At 45.8% G+C, this 17995-nt stretch overlaps 1 protein-coding gene across 2 annotated transcripts in view; it reads left to right on the top strand.

Annotated features, from left to right (window-relative positions):
- Nucleotides 1-17995, top strand: part of LOC122943120 (coagulation factor XIII B chain-like) — a 447010-nt gene that overhangs the window by 133610 nt on the left and 295405 nt on the right. For both annotated transcript variants that reach the window (XM_044300587.1, XM_044300586.1), the window contains exon 5: nucleotides 10182-10358. In XM_044300587.1, coding sequence (XP_044156522.1) covers nucleotides 10182-10358 — 177 coding nt within the window. The remainder of the gene's footprint in view (nucleotides 1-10181; nucleotides 10359-17995) is intronic.

The following is a 17995-nucleotide window of genomic DNA, read 5'->3' as shown; positions in this document are numbered from 1 at the left end:
GTGATGTCATCGGCGCAGGCGCACTGAGGGAGTTCTGAGGAGATGAGCCTCCTCATCTCAGAGCGCCTGCGCCGAATGAACAGAGGCGCGCGATTTTTTAAATACTGACAGGGCCGGCCGGAGGAGGAGATCACGGCTGGCCCTGTCAATCAACACGGCGAGGGGGCGGTTTTCTGCTGCGGCTACCAGCAAGTAGACGCCCTACTTGCTGGTAGAGACCGGATTTACATATTATAAAACTTTGTTTTCTAAAGAAACGGCCGCATGAAAGTAAGTGACAACATTATATTCTCCTATATCGCGCTATAAGTAATGTAACTATCCCCAAAAAAAAAAAAGACTTTTGTGGGGTGACAGAAGCCCTTTAAACTCCTTCACTGTATTGGCAGCTACCACTTCTGCAGAAAGGCTATTCCATGCATCCACTACTCTCTCAGTAAAGTAATACTTCCTGATATTACTTTTCAACCTTTGCCCCTCTAATTTAAAACTATGTCCTCTTGTAGCAGTTTTTCTTCTTTTAAATATTCTCTCCTCTTTTACCTTGTTGATTCCCTTTATGTATTTAAAAGTTTCTATCACATCCTCTCTGTCTCGTCTTTCTTCCAAGCTATACATGTTAAGGTCCTTTAATCTTTCCTAGTAAGTTTTGTCCTGCAATCCATGTACTAGTTTAGTAGCTCTTCTCTGAACTCTCTCCAAAGTATCAATATCCTTCTGGAGTTATGGTCTCCAGTACTGCGCACAATACTCCAAATGAGGTCTCACTAGTGCTCTGTAGAGCGGCATGAGCACATTGTGCACTAGGCTATTCCTCTAACTCCACCGAAAACATAACTGTGCACCTAATCCCAACCAGTCCACTTAATGCCCCCACATAGTAATTATTCCTCCTTCATGGAAATGCAAAAATCACAGCAAGAGGGTTGTTTTTCTTTTTCCGTGAATTAATTTAATTGGAAAAAGCGGCAACGTATATGCACAAAAGTTTTTGGCCTTATTGGGCCTTCGTCAGGCACTATGCCGCCAGAGGTGAGAGGGTGAGTATAGATGGGAAGATGGAGCGCTCCGGCCGCCACACAGTACATCCGTATTTTTGCATTTCCATTATTAGGGGTGGGGACCCTATCCACAGCACCCAAAGAGGCAGGTAGCCACAAAGTCTGGCAAATATTCCCCCTTCATGCCACCAAACAGTATTTATGCCCACATTTCGCCCCCTCACAGAATTATGCCCAGCTGTGCCCCCAATAATATGCCCGGTTATGTGCCCTCTCACAGAATTATGCCCAGCTGTTCCTACAGTAATATGCCCTTTTATGTGCCCCCATTAATATGCACAGTTATGTGCCCCCTCATGGAATTATGCCCAACTGTTCCCACAGTAACATGCCCTGTTATGTACCCCCATTAATGTGCCCAGATGTTCCCCCAGTAATATGTCCAGTTTAGCCCCCAGTAATATGTCCAGTTATATGCGCCCAGCAATATGCCCAGCTGTGCCCCCATTAAAAAATAAACACCACATACTTACCTTGTTCCTAGCACCAGGACATTGGCTGCTCTGATCTGTGGAGGAGGTGGGGCCAAGACTGCCAGCCGGCCCGCCCCCTGCACAGACAAGAGGTGTGGAGAGCCGGCAGGGGGGGGGGGATGATGGAGCAGGGAGGGGATGCCGACTCTCTGCTTCATCATAATACACATGCAACTGTCACTGCCTCCTATGGAAGCAGAGACAGATGCCAGACAGCGGGACATAGCTCCCTACGTAGCGGGACAGCCACTGCAGTCCGGGACTGTCCCGCCAGATCCGGGACGGTTGGGAGGTATGGATGACTCCCTTCATATCTGGGGAGGGCGGGGTGGTTATGCAAATAAGAAGTGAGGCTGACGTAGATGTTTTGTATTTATTTATCCCCTAAGTTGTTCAATTAGTACTTTTTCATGCCAAGATTGTATTTAATCTGTTGCTGTGCTTGCATTCCCACATAATGCTTTCATGGAAAACAGACATACAAGCAACTTTACTCTACTTTCTAAAAGGAAAACTAGGTGTCTCTTACCAAGAACCTAGCTTTTTCTGGGTAACTATTCTTTAGCAGATCTGAGCAAAGAAAGCTTGCTTGGCGTCTGAGAGGCCTTGTTTGGGGTACTATTTTTTTCTATGGATTGTGAAGTATGCATGAGGAACATCGTAAGCCAGCCAACTTTCCTTTGGGTTTCTGGGAAAAATATATGAAAATTAGCAAATCTTACATTTGCTGGCCTGAGACAGGCCTAGGGAAGCTGGTCTGAATATCTTTCCCAGAAACCCAGAGGGGCTTTACCTGGCCTGCAATACTCCATACACATACTACACATGCTAGGCACTCTCCGTAATGAGAAAGATTAACACACAGACAATGCATACATATTGCTGAGAAGCCCAACATAGTATACTAGCCTCTCGCTTTCTGTTCACTTACCTTGGTCATTGTCTGCAAATGAACTATGGTCAGAGATCTCGCAAGACGTTGCTCTTCATTCACTGCAGCCAGGCTTCACTGACATTCAGAGTGGTGGGTCGCAGCTAGGGATGAGCAAATCGACTTCGGATGAAAAATCCAAAGTCGATTTGCATAAAACTTTGTTCTAATACTGTACGGAGCAGGAGCTCTGTACAGTATTAGAATGTATTGGCTCTGACGAGCCAAAGTTATTGCTTGGTGAAATACCCCAAGACTTATATTTCATAAATTAATTTGTACTGTAAAAAAACATTTCGGTTCCAAGTGGTACCTTTGAACCGAATCGGAGTTCAGAAAATGAAGCATAAAAAAGGCACAATATTGTTTAGTCAAGAGGGACACATTTATGGAGAGTAGAAAGAACTCATGTCAATATCAACGCTAGGAAACAGCTGGGGAGGCTGTCACATATGGCTTGATAAACTAGTCCTGAATCTGGTTTGATTGCAGAATCCATACTCTCCTCACGATATGGTCACTTTCTGCTACTTGAGGTACTACATTGCATTGCTCCATATTAGTGGTGCCCAACCATTTTTCGTCTGAGGGCCGCACTAGACTTAGTATAAATTTTGTGGGCCGGAACCAGGTAGCTTTGCCAGAAAGAAATGCAAACGCTGTGACGGGGCACGTGTGAGCATTACTACTGTGAAGAGGGCACATATCTGGCATAACTACTGTGAGGGGGGCACATATCTGGGCATAACTACTGTGAGGGGGCACATATCAGGGTATAACTACTGTGAGGAGGGCACATATCAGGGCATAACTACTGTGAAGAGGGCACATATCAGGGCATAACTACTGTGAAGAGGGCACATATCAGGGCATAACTACTGTGAAGAGGGCACATATCTGGGCATAACTACTGTGAGGGGGCACATATCTGGGCATAACTACTGTGAGGGGGCACATATCTGGGCATAACTACTGTGAGGGGGCACATATCTTGCTATTAATACTGTGAGGGCACATATCTGGGCATAACTACTGTGAGGGGGCATGTGTGAGCATTACTACTGTGAAGAGGGCACATATCTTGGCATTATTACTGTGAGGGGGCATGTGATGTAAACATGTGTGTAATGTATGTAGTTCAGTATGTGATGATCACACACTGCACTACATACATTACACACATGTATACATCACATACTGCGCTGTCACCTTATTCTGCAGGTCTACCTTGATGTCTGGTCTTTAGGTTCAGTCAGATCCTCCACCGCCATGCTTGAGCCGTGTGCCCGACACCACCAGGAGCAGGCCCCTCCGCCTTTCATCTCCCGCTGGCTTCTCCTACAGTAGGCGCTCTATCGCTCCAGTGCCCTCCCAATCATAACAATCAGGGGGGTAGCTAGAAATGACTGGGCCCCATAGCAAAAAAAATGATGGCCCCCCCCCGCCAGGATCTCCCACCCCCACATACCTATTGGACCTCCTACCCCTTCCAGAGCTCCCACCCAAACACCCCTCCAGGACCTCCCACCCCAACATCCCCACACCCCTCCCTAGATCCCCCCTTCAGTGTCGTCCACAGATCCCCCCTTCAGTGTCGTCCACAGATCCCCCCTTCAGTGTCGTCCACAGATCCCCCCTTCAGTGTCGTCCACAGATCCCCCCTTCAGTGTCGTCCACAGATCCCCCCTTCAGTGTCGTCCACAGATCCCCCCTTCAGTGTCGTCCACAGATCCCCCCTTCAGTGTCGTCCACAGATCCCCCCTTCAGTGTCGTCCACTGTTCCCCCCTTCAGTGTCGTCCACAGATCCCCCTTCAGTGTCGTCCACAGATCCCCCCTTCAGTGTCGTCCACAGATCCCACTGAAGGGGGGGCCCTTCAGTGTCGTCCACAGATCCCCCCCTTCAGTGTCGTCCACAGATCCCCCCCTTCAGTGTCGTCCACAGATCCCCCCCTTCAGTGTCGTCCACAGATCCCCCCTTCAGTGTCGTCCACAGATCCCCCCTTCAGTGTCGTCCACAGATCCCCCCTTCAGTGTCGTCCACAGATATCCCCCTCAGTGTCCACCACAGATATCCCCCTCAGTGTCCACCACAGATATCCCCCCACCCAGAGCCGCTTCCTAGCTAATTTATTCACTGCACTTGCCTCTGTGAAATTGAAGAGAAGCGCCGTAATCTCGCACCGTCTTCCTGGCAGAGGCCAGGAAGACGGTGCATGCGCACTTCGATGCATCTGCCAGTGCGAGATTACGGCGCTTCTTTTCAATTTCACAGAGGCAAGTGCAGTGGATAAATTAGCTAGGAGGCGGCGGTGGGCGGGGAGATTGCAGGGACAGGCAGCATCGCTTTGCGCTGATAAAGTCCTGTCACTGCGCGGGCCGCATGACACTGTTTCATTAAAATGAATGGGTCAGAAGTCTGTTTGTGTGCAAGACGTTCACTACATGTGTAGTGTCCCACTAGGTAAAGGTGGGCACTACACAAAAGGGGTTAATGTGTTTTATTGCATTGAATGTCATGGGCATGTATTTTCCCTGTGTTATCTGGGTGTCAGGCCTGTCAGGGTGCAGTTTAGCCTCCCAGACGTTAGAGGGAGCTAGAGAGCCCTAGATATATATAGGAAGGCCCAGACAGGGGAGGGTTAGTGTATTCCAGGGGACTAGAGGAGTTACCTCGTTAGCCTGAAGCTCCTGAGGCTAAGCATAGCTCAGTTGAGATACCCCAGTAGTAGGAGAGCACCTCCTGGGAGCAACCTGCAGTTTCCCTACCAAGAGAGGAGAACACAACCAAGTACAGATAAGTAACTTGATGAGCAGAGACACTATAAAGTGAAGAGCAAGGGTCTATACTGGAGGAAGGAATTTATACCAAGGATTTAAGCCAGCACTTAGGCATCCGGGCCTTGGGATCCAGCCAGCTAGAATAGCTGAGGGGATAGAGCAGCATTGTACTGCAAAGCATTAACTGTTTGCCCTCCAAGTATCTTGCATGATTAATACCTGCCATCATTGTGAAGTAAGCCTGCTTGGGACATTGTGTTCAAGGGACTGCATCATCATCTGTAACTTCTGTAATAGACTATACAAAGTTGGACTGTTTACCGTTTACCAAGTAAAGCAACGTTTGGTTCACCCTACAATCTGTGTACCTCAATTTCTATCCCTACCAACCGGTGTGCCACCGTTACAGGCACTGGCGTCACGATCCTTAAAGGGACCTTGCCTCAGGCACTCTAAACACCTGCAACAACCAGGGCACCTCACCCAACATCAGGCCAGGTCTCTACACCCAGAGTGTGCCCCAGAGGAACTAGTGTCTGCCTCTCATTCACTGCTGCATGCCTGCCCAGGGTCCTCCAAAAAGTGAGTAACCCTCGATTGCCCATACCGTGACCTCACTGTCGCTATACCCTGCAGGTCTGGTGTGCTGCACATGTATCGCATCTGGATAGAAAACTCGCTCATGTAAAAGAGCCCTTATGATATGGAGCAGTATGCCCAACCTACGGCCCGCAGGCCAAATGCAGCAGGCGGTCCGTGGGTTGGGCATCACTGCTCCATATCATAAGGGCTCTTTTACATGAGCGAGTTTTCTATCCAGATGCGATACATGTAGTGAACGTATTGCACACAAACAGACTCCTGACCCATTCATTTTAATGTATCTGTGTGTATATTAGCGTTGTTTTTCATTCATGATCTATGTGTTCAGGAAAACTCACAGCATGTTCTATACCTTATGTTTTTCACGCAGCCCTGGCTCAATAGAAGTTAATGGGGCTTGAGTGAAAAACGGATGGCATCTGGATGCAATGTGTTTTTCACTGATGATTGCTAGGAGATGTTTATTGCTATTCTGCTTTTATTTTCCACACACACATGAAAAACACATGCAATCCAGATAAAATCAGGACAGAAAAATTGCAAACACTGAATGCAATCGTAGACAAAACTGATAGAACTTTCAAGCAAAACCATCAGGTTTTGTCTGAACAGATCCTGACACAATCTGTATCGCTCATGTGAGAGATCCCTAAGGAAACTGTAGTCTAGTCTTAACCAATATACAAGGGATGTGACTCGGAGTAAGGCCTCTTGCACACGACTGTATGGCTTTTTCTGTATTTTGCGGTCCGCAAAAAATGGATCTGCAAAAAATACAGATGATGTCCGTGTGCATTCTTGTCACAACCAGACAACTGAGAAGCTCTGACAGAAGCCTTTCAGAACCTCCTCCTTGAGTTCTCTTTGTTGTGGTATTCAGTTCCTCATCTCGTTAGCCTCTCTCAGCTGTCATGTAGTTGGACTAATTGCATCCCTTTAAATTCCGCCCCATAATGCATTACTGGGCGGCTTATACTTCTTCCTGGAGTGTGTGTGCATGCTTATCCTGTTTTCCTGTCTGCTACAAAGTTAAAGGGGTTGTCCGGGTTCAGAGCTGAACCCGGACATACCCTTATTTTCACCCCGGCAGCCCCCCTGAGCCTAGCATCGGAGCATCTCATGCTCCGATGCGCTCCAGTACCCTGCGCTAGATCTTTTGTTTTCAAATACACACTGCCGGGCGGTAACTTCCGCCTGGCAGTGTGTTCGGTGACGTCACCGGCTCTGGGGGCGGGCTTTAGCTCTGCCCTAGCCGTTTTACTGGCTAGGGCAGAGCCAAATCCCGCCCATCAGTGCCGGTGACGTCACCGGGGTTCCTGTCAGCCCCATAGAGAACCCCGGTACGTCATCGGAACTCAGAAAAATGCCTTTGCCCTGTGCAATTTAGCGCAGGGCAAAGGAGAGCATCGGAGCATGAACTGCTCCAATGCTCATGTCAGGGGGGCTGCCTGGGTGAAAATGGAGGTATGTCCAGGTTCAGCTCTGAACCTGGACAACCCCTTTAAGTGCTGTACATTTATCTGTTATTTTCTGTTTGCTGGATCCCAGGTGACCCTGACTCCCTCCGTGTCTGGTGTAGGGAGCCGGTGGTCGTGTCCCCTCACTATTGTAGGGTGTTCAGGGGTTATATAGTCGAGGTACGTGGCTATGCAACCATCCACCTCTGGGATCTTTGCATAGGCTGAGCAGCCAGGGAAAGTGCTAGGTCTTGTGCAGGGGTCCCCCCTTGGTTCCTTAGCTTTGGATCCAGTGAGTCATATATGCATGTTGCATTGTCTTGTTTCCCGTACACTGTCCGTGACAATTCTGTTTTTTGCGGAATGGAACAGCTGGCCCCTGATAGAACAGTACTCTCCTTGTCCGTTATGTGGACAATAATAGGACTCTATCATTGAACGGAACGGAAATACGGAAACAGAAGGCATACGGAGTACCTTCTGGTTTTTTTTTACAAATCAATTGAAATGAATGTTACCATATACGGTCTGTATATGGAACGCAAAAAAACGGAGCGTAAACGGAAAAAAAAAACGTTTGTGTGCAAGAGGCTTAAAGGTTATAGTGTATGTGTGTATAACAGGCACTCAAAGCATAGGTAGTTGCATCAAATTGTTACATTTATTAAACATAAAACCTTCATACTAAAACATATGACATAGATATAACATTAAAAGCAAATAATATGATGGTCCCGGATCAGAAAAAGGTGACGTACTAAGTCACGTGGGACGCCACGTGAGGCGCCACCAAACACGTGATCAACACTCAGAAGTTTCGATTCAGCTTCGATTCAAGCGCAATACGCCAACAGAGTACGAATCTTTTCTGGACTATTGTTGCTGGCACAGGAAAAGAAATCTTCGCCGAGCAGGCGTGCGGTCTACCCAACTGAATAACCACCGAGAGGTGGTGAAGACACAGTAAAGAGACTGCTTTTACTTTGTATATTCCTGTCTATTGGACTGCCGGCTATACCAGAGGTTCGTACATAGGAGTTTCGTATGTTGATCATATCAAGCCTACAGTGGTCACATACCCTGCTGTTGAGTATATAAGTGACTCTATATGTTACCACTGGGAATAGAATCTGGAGGACTTTTAACATCTATGTGGTTTTTGATCATGTATATCAATCGACTTTAGATTATTCATTCGATCCATCCATTCTATCTATTACACACTATCCGATTTTTGTCCGATCATCCACCTGATTTTCTGGTATATCAACCATCTATTCTGGTATATCTACCATCCAGGTTTATACTCGATTTTCTGGTATATTTACCATCTGATCATTTATTTGATTTTCTAGTACATTAACTATCCGGGACCATCATATTATTTGCTTTTAATGTTATATCTATGTCATATGTTTTAGTATAAAGGTTTTAGGGTTTTATGCTTAATAAATGTAACAATTTGATGCAACTACCTATGCTTTGAGCGCCCGCTATACACACACATTATTTTTGCATTTGTTTATAGGTGTAAACATACACGTGAGCACCTCACTCCATTTGGGTTGCAGGTGAGCCGCCTGTCTACTCTTTGCTTAAAGGTTATATTACCCAGCCTGATGTGGCAGAAGATTGTTGGGAAGGAGTGTCCCATCCCAGCAATCGACTGCTCGCTAGTGGAGGAGACTGCTGCTATAACATGCAGTGATCTCCTCTGCAGCATGGGGAGGAGTAATCGCTGTGCCAACACCCGTCCCCATGCTGTATAGTTTTTTGCCGGCAGCAGATCGTGATTAGACACCACGATCTGCCAGCTGCAAATGATCATTTTTCAATATGCCAAAAGATTTGCATTCGACGACAGTGTCACACTGCAAGATGATCGCTAATGAGCGTTCATAAGAATGTTCGTTAGCAATCATCTGCCGATAAATCGTCAGGTGTAATACAAGCCTAAGCAATGTCATTTTACTGTAAATCCAGATCACAGCTTTATAACTTGGCCAGTTACCTTGGGAGGTTTAGATCTGTACTTTGCCTGCTGGGAAGATGACCTCCATTTGCCCCCAGTAGTTTCCCCCACTGCCCCTAGTAGTGCCCTCCACTGTCCCTAGTAGTGTCCCCCACTGCCCCAGCAATGTCCCCAGTAGTGTCCCCCACTGCCCCTAGTAGTGCCCTCCACTGTCCCTAGTAGTGTCCCCCACTGCCCCAGCAATGTCCCCTGTAGTGTCCCCCACTTCCCTCAGTAGTGCCCCCCACAGCCCCTAGTAGAGTCCCCCACTGCCCCCAGTAATTTACCCAGTGGTGTCCCCCACTGTCCCTAGTAAAGACCCCAGTAGTGCCCCCCACTGCTCCCTGTAGTGCTGCCCACTGCCCCTAGTAGTGTCCCCTATTGCCCCCAGTCTTCATGTAACGGGCCGGGCCATGTGAGCACAGCGGACCCCTTTCCCCCCACCGGGTCGCGGTGGCACCCCCTGCGTTACACCCCTGCTTCTCTGTGTATATGCTGTACATAAATGAAAGTCATTATGTGGACATGAACTGAATATACCTAGTAATGCTAGGTATAAATTGTAAGGAGGACTATATGTCTAATAATGACTTCTGTTTGTGACGTGTAGGGATTGAATTGAAAGCTGATGGATACTATGAGGTCACAATGACACCTAGAACAGGCTAAGGCTTTCTTTTCATTCATGTTACTGTTTTATTATTTTTAGAGAACATAGAAACCTTGTTTAAGATTTTTTATGCTTAGTAATGTTATGAATTCTGGTATTTTATCTGCTTTAATTCTATGAAGACATTTGATACAATTTAGCTTCATTTTTAGCTATTTGTATTTTCTACAAATTTTGTTTTTCTTCTTGACCCTAGTAACATGCATGGCTCCCCAACTTCAAAATGGAAAATTCAACCAAATTAAAAATCAATACGAGATTGGAGAATTTCTGCAGTATGAATGCAATAAAGGTTATATGACAAAAAGCAGACATCTTTCTGGAAAATCTCAGTGTCTTGAGGGAAGATGGAACGAAGCTCCTCAATGTATACGTAAGTCTCATTTGTTTAACATTTGAAAACTAAGAAACTATGACTAGCCACTAAATATATAGAAGATATAGAAAATGCTTTAGTTTATGACAAATGACATACTGTATAATGACCAATGTAAATTGTAAACAGGCCTACACTAGAGATGAAAACATATCTATTTCAGGGTACTTTCACACTAGCGTTGTTAGAATCCGTTGCCGGAACTGCCTGCTGGATCTGGAAATCCGTATGCAAACAGAAATCTTTTTTTTCCAGATCCGGATCTGTTAGACTTATTCATTGAAATTCCGGATCAGTCTTTCCGGTATCATCTGGAAAAACGGATCTGGTATTTATTTTTTTCAAAGCTAGAAAGAACTGCGCATGCACAGACTGGAAAAAAGGAGTCGGAGATGCTGCAATTTCCGGAACACTTGGTACCGGATCCAGCATTAATACATTTCAATGGAAATTAACCCCTTCCCGACCGCAATCTGTATACATACGTGATAGCTGCACATACCCCGTGCAGCTACCACGTATATAAACGTTCTGGCAGCTCTTTAATCCAAGCACTGCAAAGCTTTTGCCCCTGCCCTGCTGCTGTCACGGACAGCATACAGTGCAGTAATGCCGGCAAGGGACCAGAGTGGCCCCTTACCGACAATCGATCCGATTGGTTAGTGCAGACTAACCAATCGGATCGCGACAGTGAAAAAAATGCCGGTTTCATGCTCTGATCTGCGCTCTGCAGATCAGGGCATGAAATCACAGTGTCCTCGTAATACCCCCCCCCCCCCCCCCCCCGATCTGCAGCCTGCAGCTCTTCTAGAGGCAGCTGCCCTGATGCGGTCCGCCCCCTCCCATGCATTCATTTTCTAGCCGCCCCTCCTGCCCCAGCCTCCCTCAATATTGTCGGCAGTACCCCCCGATCTCCCCCCCTTTCCACCGCTGCCACCGATCCCCCTGCTGTGTGTGATGGTGGCGGCTCCATTACTGAGCCGCCGCCATCAGCAGAGAGTGTCAGCTCTATGCTGACACTCTCCTGTAACCCCATAGATGCCGCGGTTGCGGCATCCATGGGGTTAATAGAGGGAGGGAGCTTCCTCTCTCAACCATCGGGGCTGCAGCGCTGTGATTGCAGCACCCGATAGTTGCCATGGCAACCGGACGCTTTGCAAAAGCGTCCGGTTTCCATGGCAAAGGCGTCCAGTGCTGCCACTTACAGGACATCTGGAAGTATTATACTTTGGAATGCAAGAGCATTGCAAAGCATAGTACAACTATCTTCAAGATCCAAGAGGGAACTGATAAAAAAAGTGAAAATAATAAAAGTAAAAATAAATAAATAAAAATGTAAATTAAAAAAAGAAATTGCCTTTTCCTATAAAAAATAAATAAATAAATACACATATTAGGTGTCACCGCATCCGTAACGACTGTCTCTATAAATATATCACATGATAGACCCCGTCCGAGAAACACCATAAAAATAAAATAAAAAAACTGCCAAAAAACTATTTTTGTCACCTTACATCAAAAAAAGTGCAACAGCAAGCGATCAAAAAGGCTTATGACCCCCAAAATAGTACCAATCAAACCATCACCTCGTCCCGCAAAAAATGATACCCTATTTAAGACAATCGCCCAAAAAATAAAAAAAGCTATGGCTCTCAGACTATAGAGACACTAAAACATCATTTTTCTGGTTTCAGAAATGCTATTATTGTGTAAAACTTAAATAAATAAGAAAAAGTATACATATTAGGTATTTCCACGTCCGTAACGATCTTCTCTATAAAGCTATCACATGACCTAACTCCTCAGATGAACGCTGTAAAAATAAATGAAAACTGTTCCAAAACAGCCAATTTTTGGGTCACCTTGCCTCAAAGTGTAATAATGAATGATCAAAAAATTCTATGTACCCAAAAATGGTACCAATAAAAACCTCAACACTTTCTGCAAAAAACGAGCCCCTGCACAAGACGATAGGCAGAAAAATAAATAACATATGGCGTTCAGAATACCAATACAGCACAATCTGCCTTCCAAAAACCGTATGGCATTCCTTTACTTCTGCGCCCTGCCGTGTGCCCGTACAGCAGTTTACGACCACATGTGGGGTGTTTATGTAAACCGCGGAATCAGGGTAATAAATATTGAGTTTTGTTTGGCTGTTAACTCTATGTGTTAAAGAAAAAAAAATTATAAAATGGAAAATCTGCCAAAAAAGTTTAATTTAGAAATTTCATCTCTATTTTCCTTTAATTCTTGTGGAATGCCTAAAGGGTTAACAAAGTTTGTAAAATCAGTTTTGAGTAACTTGAGGAGTGTAGTTTCTACAATGGGGTCATTTATGGGGGTTTCCACTATGTAAGCCCCACAAAGTGACTTCAGACCTAAACAGGTCCTTAAAAAGTGGGTTTTGGAAATGTTCTTAAAAATTGTAAGAATTGCTTCTAAACTTCTAAGCCTTCTAACGTCCTAAAAAAATAAAATGACATTTCCAAAATGATGTCAACATAAAGTAGACATATGGGGAATGTTAAGTAATAAATATTTTATTAGGTATCACTTTCTGTTTTAGAAGCAGAGAAATTGAAATTTGGAAAATTGTGAATTTTTAAAATTTGGGGGTAAATTTGGGATTTTTTCATAAATAAAGGTGAAATATATTGACTCAAATATATGACTATCGTGAAGTACAATGTGTCACGAGAAAACAATCTCAGAATGGCATGGATAAGTAAAAGTGTTCCAAAGCTATTACCACATAAAGTGACGCATGTCAGATTAGTAAATTTTGACCTGGACACTGGGGCATCAATGACCCTTGGTCATGAAAGGGTTAATGCCGGATCAGGCAAGTGCGGTAGTGTTCTAGAATTTTGGCTGGAATAAATACCGCAGCAAGCTGCAGTATTTTGTCCGGTCACATACCGTACAAGGGATGAAACGGAAGACATCCTGATGCATACTGAACGGATTGCTTTTCATTGAGAATGCATTGGGACAAAACGGAAGCGTATTTATCCGGTATTGAGACCCTTTACCGTATTTCAATACCGGAAAAGAATAACGCTAGTGTGAAAGTACCCTTAAACAAGTGTAATTCTTTCAGAATTTCCTAAATATTCCGCTTCCAAACAAGACTTTGGGCAGATTATGTAAAATGGTATCTGCCATTTTCCATTTCAAATGTGCCAGTGATCACAACAGGGCAGGGAATACGAAGACGGAGGATCACATGATCCCAGGCAGGTCCCTGGCCTACAGGCTTGTCCATGCCTTACAATTAGGCTCACAGAAAATAAGTAGGGACAACCAGTGGTGTACATAGAGAAGTAAGAGCCCCATAGCAAGGATCAAACCAGGCCCCCCACACAGGACAGAAGGGTTTCCCTTGGGCCATTTGTCCACTGCTTCATTTGCTAAAAGTTGTTCCTTTAGAGCAGGGCTGGCCAACCTGCGGCTCTCCAGATGTTGTGACACTACAATTCCCACCATGCCCTGCTATAGGCTGATAGCTGTAGGCTGTCTGGGCATGCTGGGAGTTGTAGTATTGCAACAGCTAGAGAGCTGCAGGTTGGCCATCCCTGCTTTAGAGGGAAGAGTCCTGACCAAGTTTTCAATTCTAATAGAAAAGGAGATAATCCCAACTAAGACTGGGCCCCCTCTTGCCCTGAGCCACATAGCAGTCGCATGGTCTGCCGCTATGGTAGTTAGGCCCCTGGGGACAACATAGACACGTCTTCTCAGCTTATCCACTGATGTGACAGGAGAGGACATCTCTGTCTTTCAGGGACAGTGTTAAGGATCGGTATGCTATATTTAGTTAAGAGTAAATTTCTAGAAAGACCAGCTTTAAACTAGGGACAGAACAGTCAGTGTACTGTGTGTCACAGCAGGGGCATAGCTAAAGGCTCATGGGCCCTGGTGCAAGAGTTCAACTTGGGCCCCCCTTCCCGCAGTACTTTGTGACAGGGGAGCACATAGCCTTCCTGCTGCCTGAGACAAAAATTGAAACAGCCCATATTCTACAGCTGACTCCTTCCCTCAAGCCAGAAGACTAGCCTTAACATTTTGGGCACCAGTGCTAAACCTATGACAAAGCCCTCCCAGCATGTACTTTCTATGATACTGGTGTCTTCCTATGTGCACAAGGGTCTTTGGGCCCCCTCAGGTTCCTGGACCCGGTAGCGACTGTTACCTCTGCACCCCCTGTGGCTGCGCCCCTTGTGTCACAGGGCTTGAGCTAGATGCATACAGACCCTGCTGAGCTGCACATTAATTTTCAAAGCTGCAGTCGTACCCCTTTTTATGTGCACAAGCCATTTAGCAATCCAATTAATATAAAAAGACTAATCTGCTGGCTGATGATGTTTTAGGCATCATAGTCGCACTGAACACTGTGCTATTTGTATTGTGCATTTTATTGCAAAAACCAAAGTTTCTTTAATTAATATGAATGTGCACAATAAGTGTGTTCTCCAGCATAACCCTCAGAGTATGTTTTTGCAGTGGACTGTGTCCAATTGCACATATTTTCAACAGATCTATTGCAGAGTATCTTGAATTAATATTAGTACCGTAAGTGTTCAATAGGAGTATTTTCCGACATCACGGTCAGTGTATTAGGGCTGCAGCTAACGATTATTTGAATAATCGATTAGTTGCCGATTAATTTCTACGATTAATCGATTAATCAGGAAAAACGCCAAAATTACAAAACAAAGATGTTTATATGATTATTAAATTATGTTCAAAGGCCATATTAAAACAAATTGTGGATGACACTATTATGGGGGATCTGTGGACTACACTATTATGGGGAGGATCTGTGGACGGCGCTGTTATGGGGGGAATCTGTGGGTGGCGCTGTTATGGAGAGGGGAATCTGTGGGTGGCGCTGTTATGGAGAGGGGGATCTGTGGGTGGCGCTGTTGTGGAGAGGGGGATCTGTGGGTGGCGCTGTTATGGAGAGGGGGATCTGTGGGTGGCGCTGTTATGGAGAGGGGGATCTGTGGGTGGCGCTGTTATGGAGAGCGGGATGTGTGCACTGTTATGGGCATAACAGTGCACAGATCCCTTTCCCCATAACAGTGCACAGACCCCCCTCCCCATAGCAGTGCCATACACAGACCCCCCTCCCCATAGCAGTGCCATACACAGACCCCCCTCCCCATAGCAGTGCCATACACAGACCCCCCTCCCTATAGCAGTGCCATAGACAGATCCTCCCCCCTCCCCATAACAGCCCCGGCCCCGCTGCTTAGTCGGACTAATCACTGCATCTTTATTTTACCTTTTACAATGACGCTCCAGTAACAGGCAGAGCGTACGGCGGCGTAACGTCACTAACTCACGTGACGCACCTACTCCGCCCACTTTATGAATGAATGTCACGTGAGTAAGTGACGTTACGCCGCCGTCCGCTCTGCCTGTTACTGGAGCATCATTGTAAAAGGTAAAATAAAGATGCAGTGACCGCCCGCATAGCAACGAATCAGCGATTATTTGATAACTGGATTCGTCGACAACGAATCCAGTTATCGATTATTATCGATTACATCAATTAATCGTTGCAGCCCTACAGTGTATACCGTATTTCACCCGCAGACCTTGGCCAGATGTTCTTTGTTTTTTCCCCAATAATTCAGTTGCAAAGTGTCTTGATCCATTAATAACTGGACCTTTCACCAGAATTAAACTTCTAAAGTAACTATACAGACATGTAGAGCGGCGCCCAGGGATCTCCCTGCACTTACTGTTATACCTGGGCGCCGCTCTGTTCTCCCGGTATAGCCTCCGGTATCTTCATAGTTAGGCTCCACCCAGGGGAACCTGCCGGCGTCTCATTCTCCCATGCTGTAGCGCTGGCCAATCGCAGCGCTCAGCTCATAGCCTGAGAGAAAAAAAAGCCTCTCAGGCTATGAGCTGAGCGCTGCGATTGGCCAGCGCTACAGCATGGGAGAATGAGACGCCGGCAGGTTCCCCTGGGTGGAGCCTAACTATGAAGATATTGGAGGCTATGCCGGGAGAACAGAGCGGTGCCCAGGTATAACAGTAAGTGCAGGGGGATCCCTGGGCGCCGCTCTACATGTCTGTATGGTTAGTTTAGAAGTTTTATTCTGGTGAAAGGTCCTCTTTAAATAGGCTTTATAGTAAATTATCTGGTAAATGACAGAGTAGCTATGAGTGGGGAAAACAAAAGACCCAGGCCACTGTGGGTGACTGTAGTAGTGCAAGCAGCACAGTATGCACCAGCTATCTGTTCAGTAGTAGTGGCAGGCCACAGTTCTCCCTTGTTTCCGCTAGGCAATAGAGATGGCCTTGTGGTTCACCCGGCGGACGTTTCGCGATTCACCGAACATATGGAGATATTCGCTCCCGCCATATTATTTTACATTGTGAAGAACTTTGACCCATGACACATCCATCAGGTGGTACAGGACAGCCAATTGAGACGTTTCAGCACATGGACATACCCCCTACCTTGATCTGGCCGCCATTTTACATTCAGTGTTTTGCCAGTGTAGGAAGAGGTTTCTGTGTGGAGCAGGGACAGGCTGTTAGGGACACCAAACGCTAGCTAATAGGGCCACAAAAGTCTTTAAGGACTGGTATAGGTGTGCTATCGATATGTGTGATACACAGAGGGGTGCAATATACTTATAATATACTTTTATAATGAGTCAAAAACACAGATCTATATAGTGATCACCTGGAAGTCAGAGGCCTAGGGCCTAGGGGCTTACTAGGGCCATTTTTATATAGGGTAAGTTTCCGGACGGGGTCGCTCTTATCAGGACGGGTGGTCTGTGGTTAGACTATCAGGGTCAGAATAGTACTCCCCTGTAGAGCAATATCAGGGACAGTTCTTTGCCCACCCAGTCCTTCAATACCACATCATCATCTAGCCCAGGGATGGATGTTTTTTTGCTTTCCCTCCGGGATTCATGGATGTGCACTGGAACCCCCCGGATTGTGGTAGGACATATGGTTTCTGATTTGGTGCCGCACATCTATGCTTTTTGGTTAACTTTAATAATTTTATTTATTTTCATTTTGAGGGATATCTTTTCCGTTCACACGTCCGCAAAACAGGTCCGCATCTGTTCCGCAATTTTGCGGAACGCGTGCAGACCCATTCATTTTCAATGGAGCCGGAATATGCTATCCGCATCCGCATTTGCGGATCCGCACTTCTGCATCCGTGCTTCCGTTTCCGCCCAAAAATTGAACATGTCCTATTCTTGTCCGCAATTGCAGACAAGATTAGGCATTTTCTATTATAGTGCTGGCGATGTGCGGTCCGCAAAATGCGGAATGCACATTGCCGGTGTCCGTGTTTTGTTGATCTGCAAAACACTTACGGACGTGTGAATGGTCCCTCATAGTAACATTATTAAAGGTTATGTTTTATCTTCATGTATATTCTAATGGATTGCCTTCCTTGTATAATGTTATAATATACTTTCTATGTTAGAAAGTATATTATAATGCATTTGTATTGTGCGGCAGTTGTGTGCGGTTCTGTGGCGATACTGCAGGTATATAGAGGGACAAGCGTTATTGGAACAAATAATTTCTACTGGTGTGATATACCAGTCGTCCCCAAAAAAATATGATTGAAGCGGGGTGTTATATAC

The sequence above is a fragment of the Bufo gargarizans genome, chromosome 7 (assembly GCF_014858855.1).
Source record: "Bufo gargarizans isolate SCDJY-AF-19 chromosome 7, ASM1485885v1, whole genome shotgun sequence".
Taxonomy (NCBI): Eukaryota; Metazoa; Chordata; class Amphibia; order Anura; family Bufonidae; genus Bufo; species Bufo gargarizans.
Note: the sequence above shows the minus strand (reverse complement) of the source record. Positions and strands in the feature narration are given on the sequence as shown.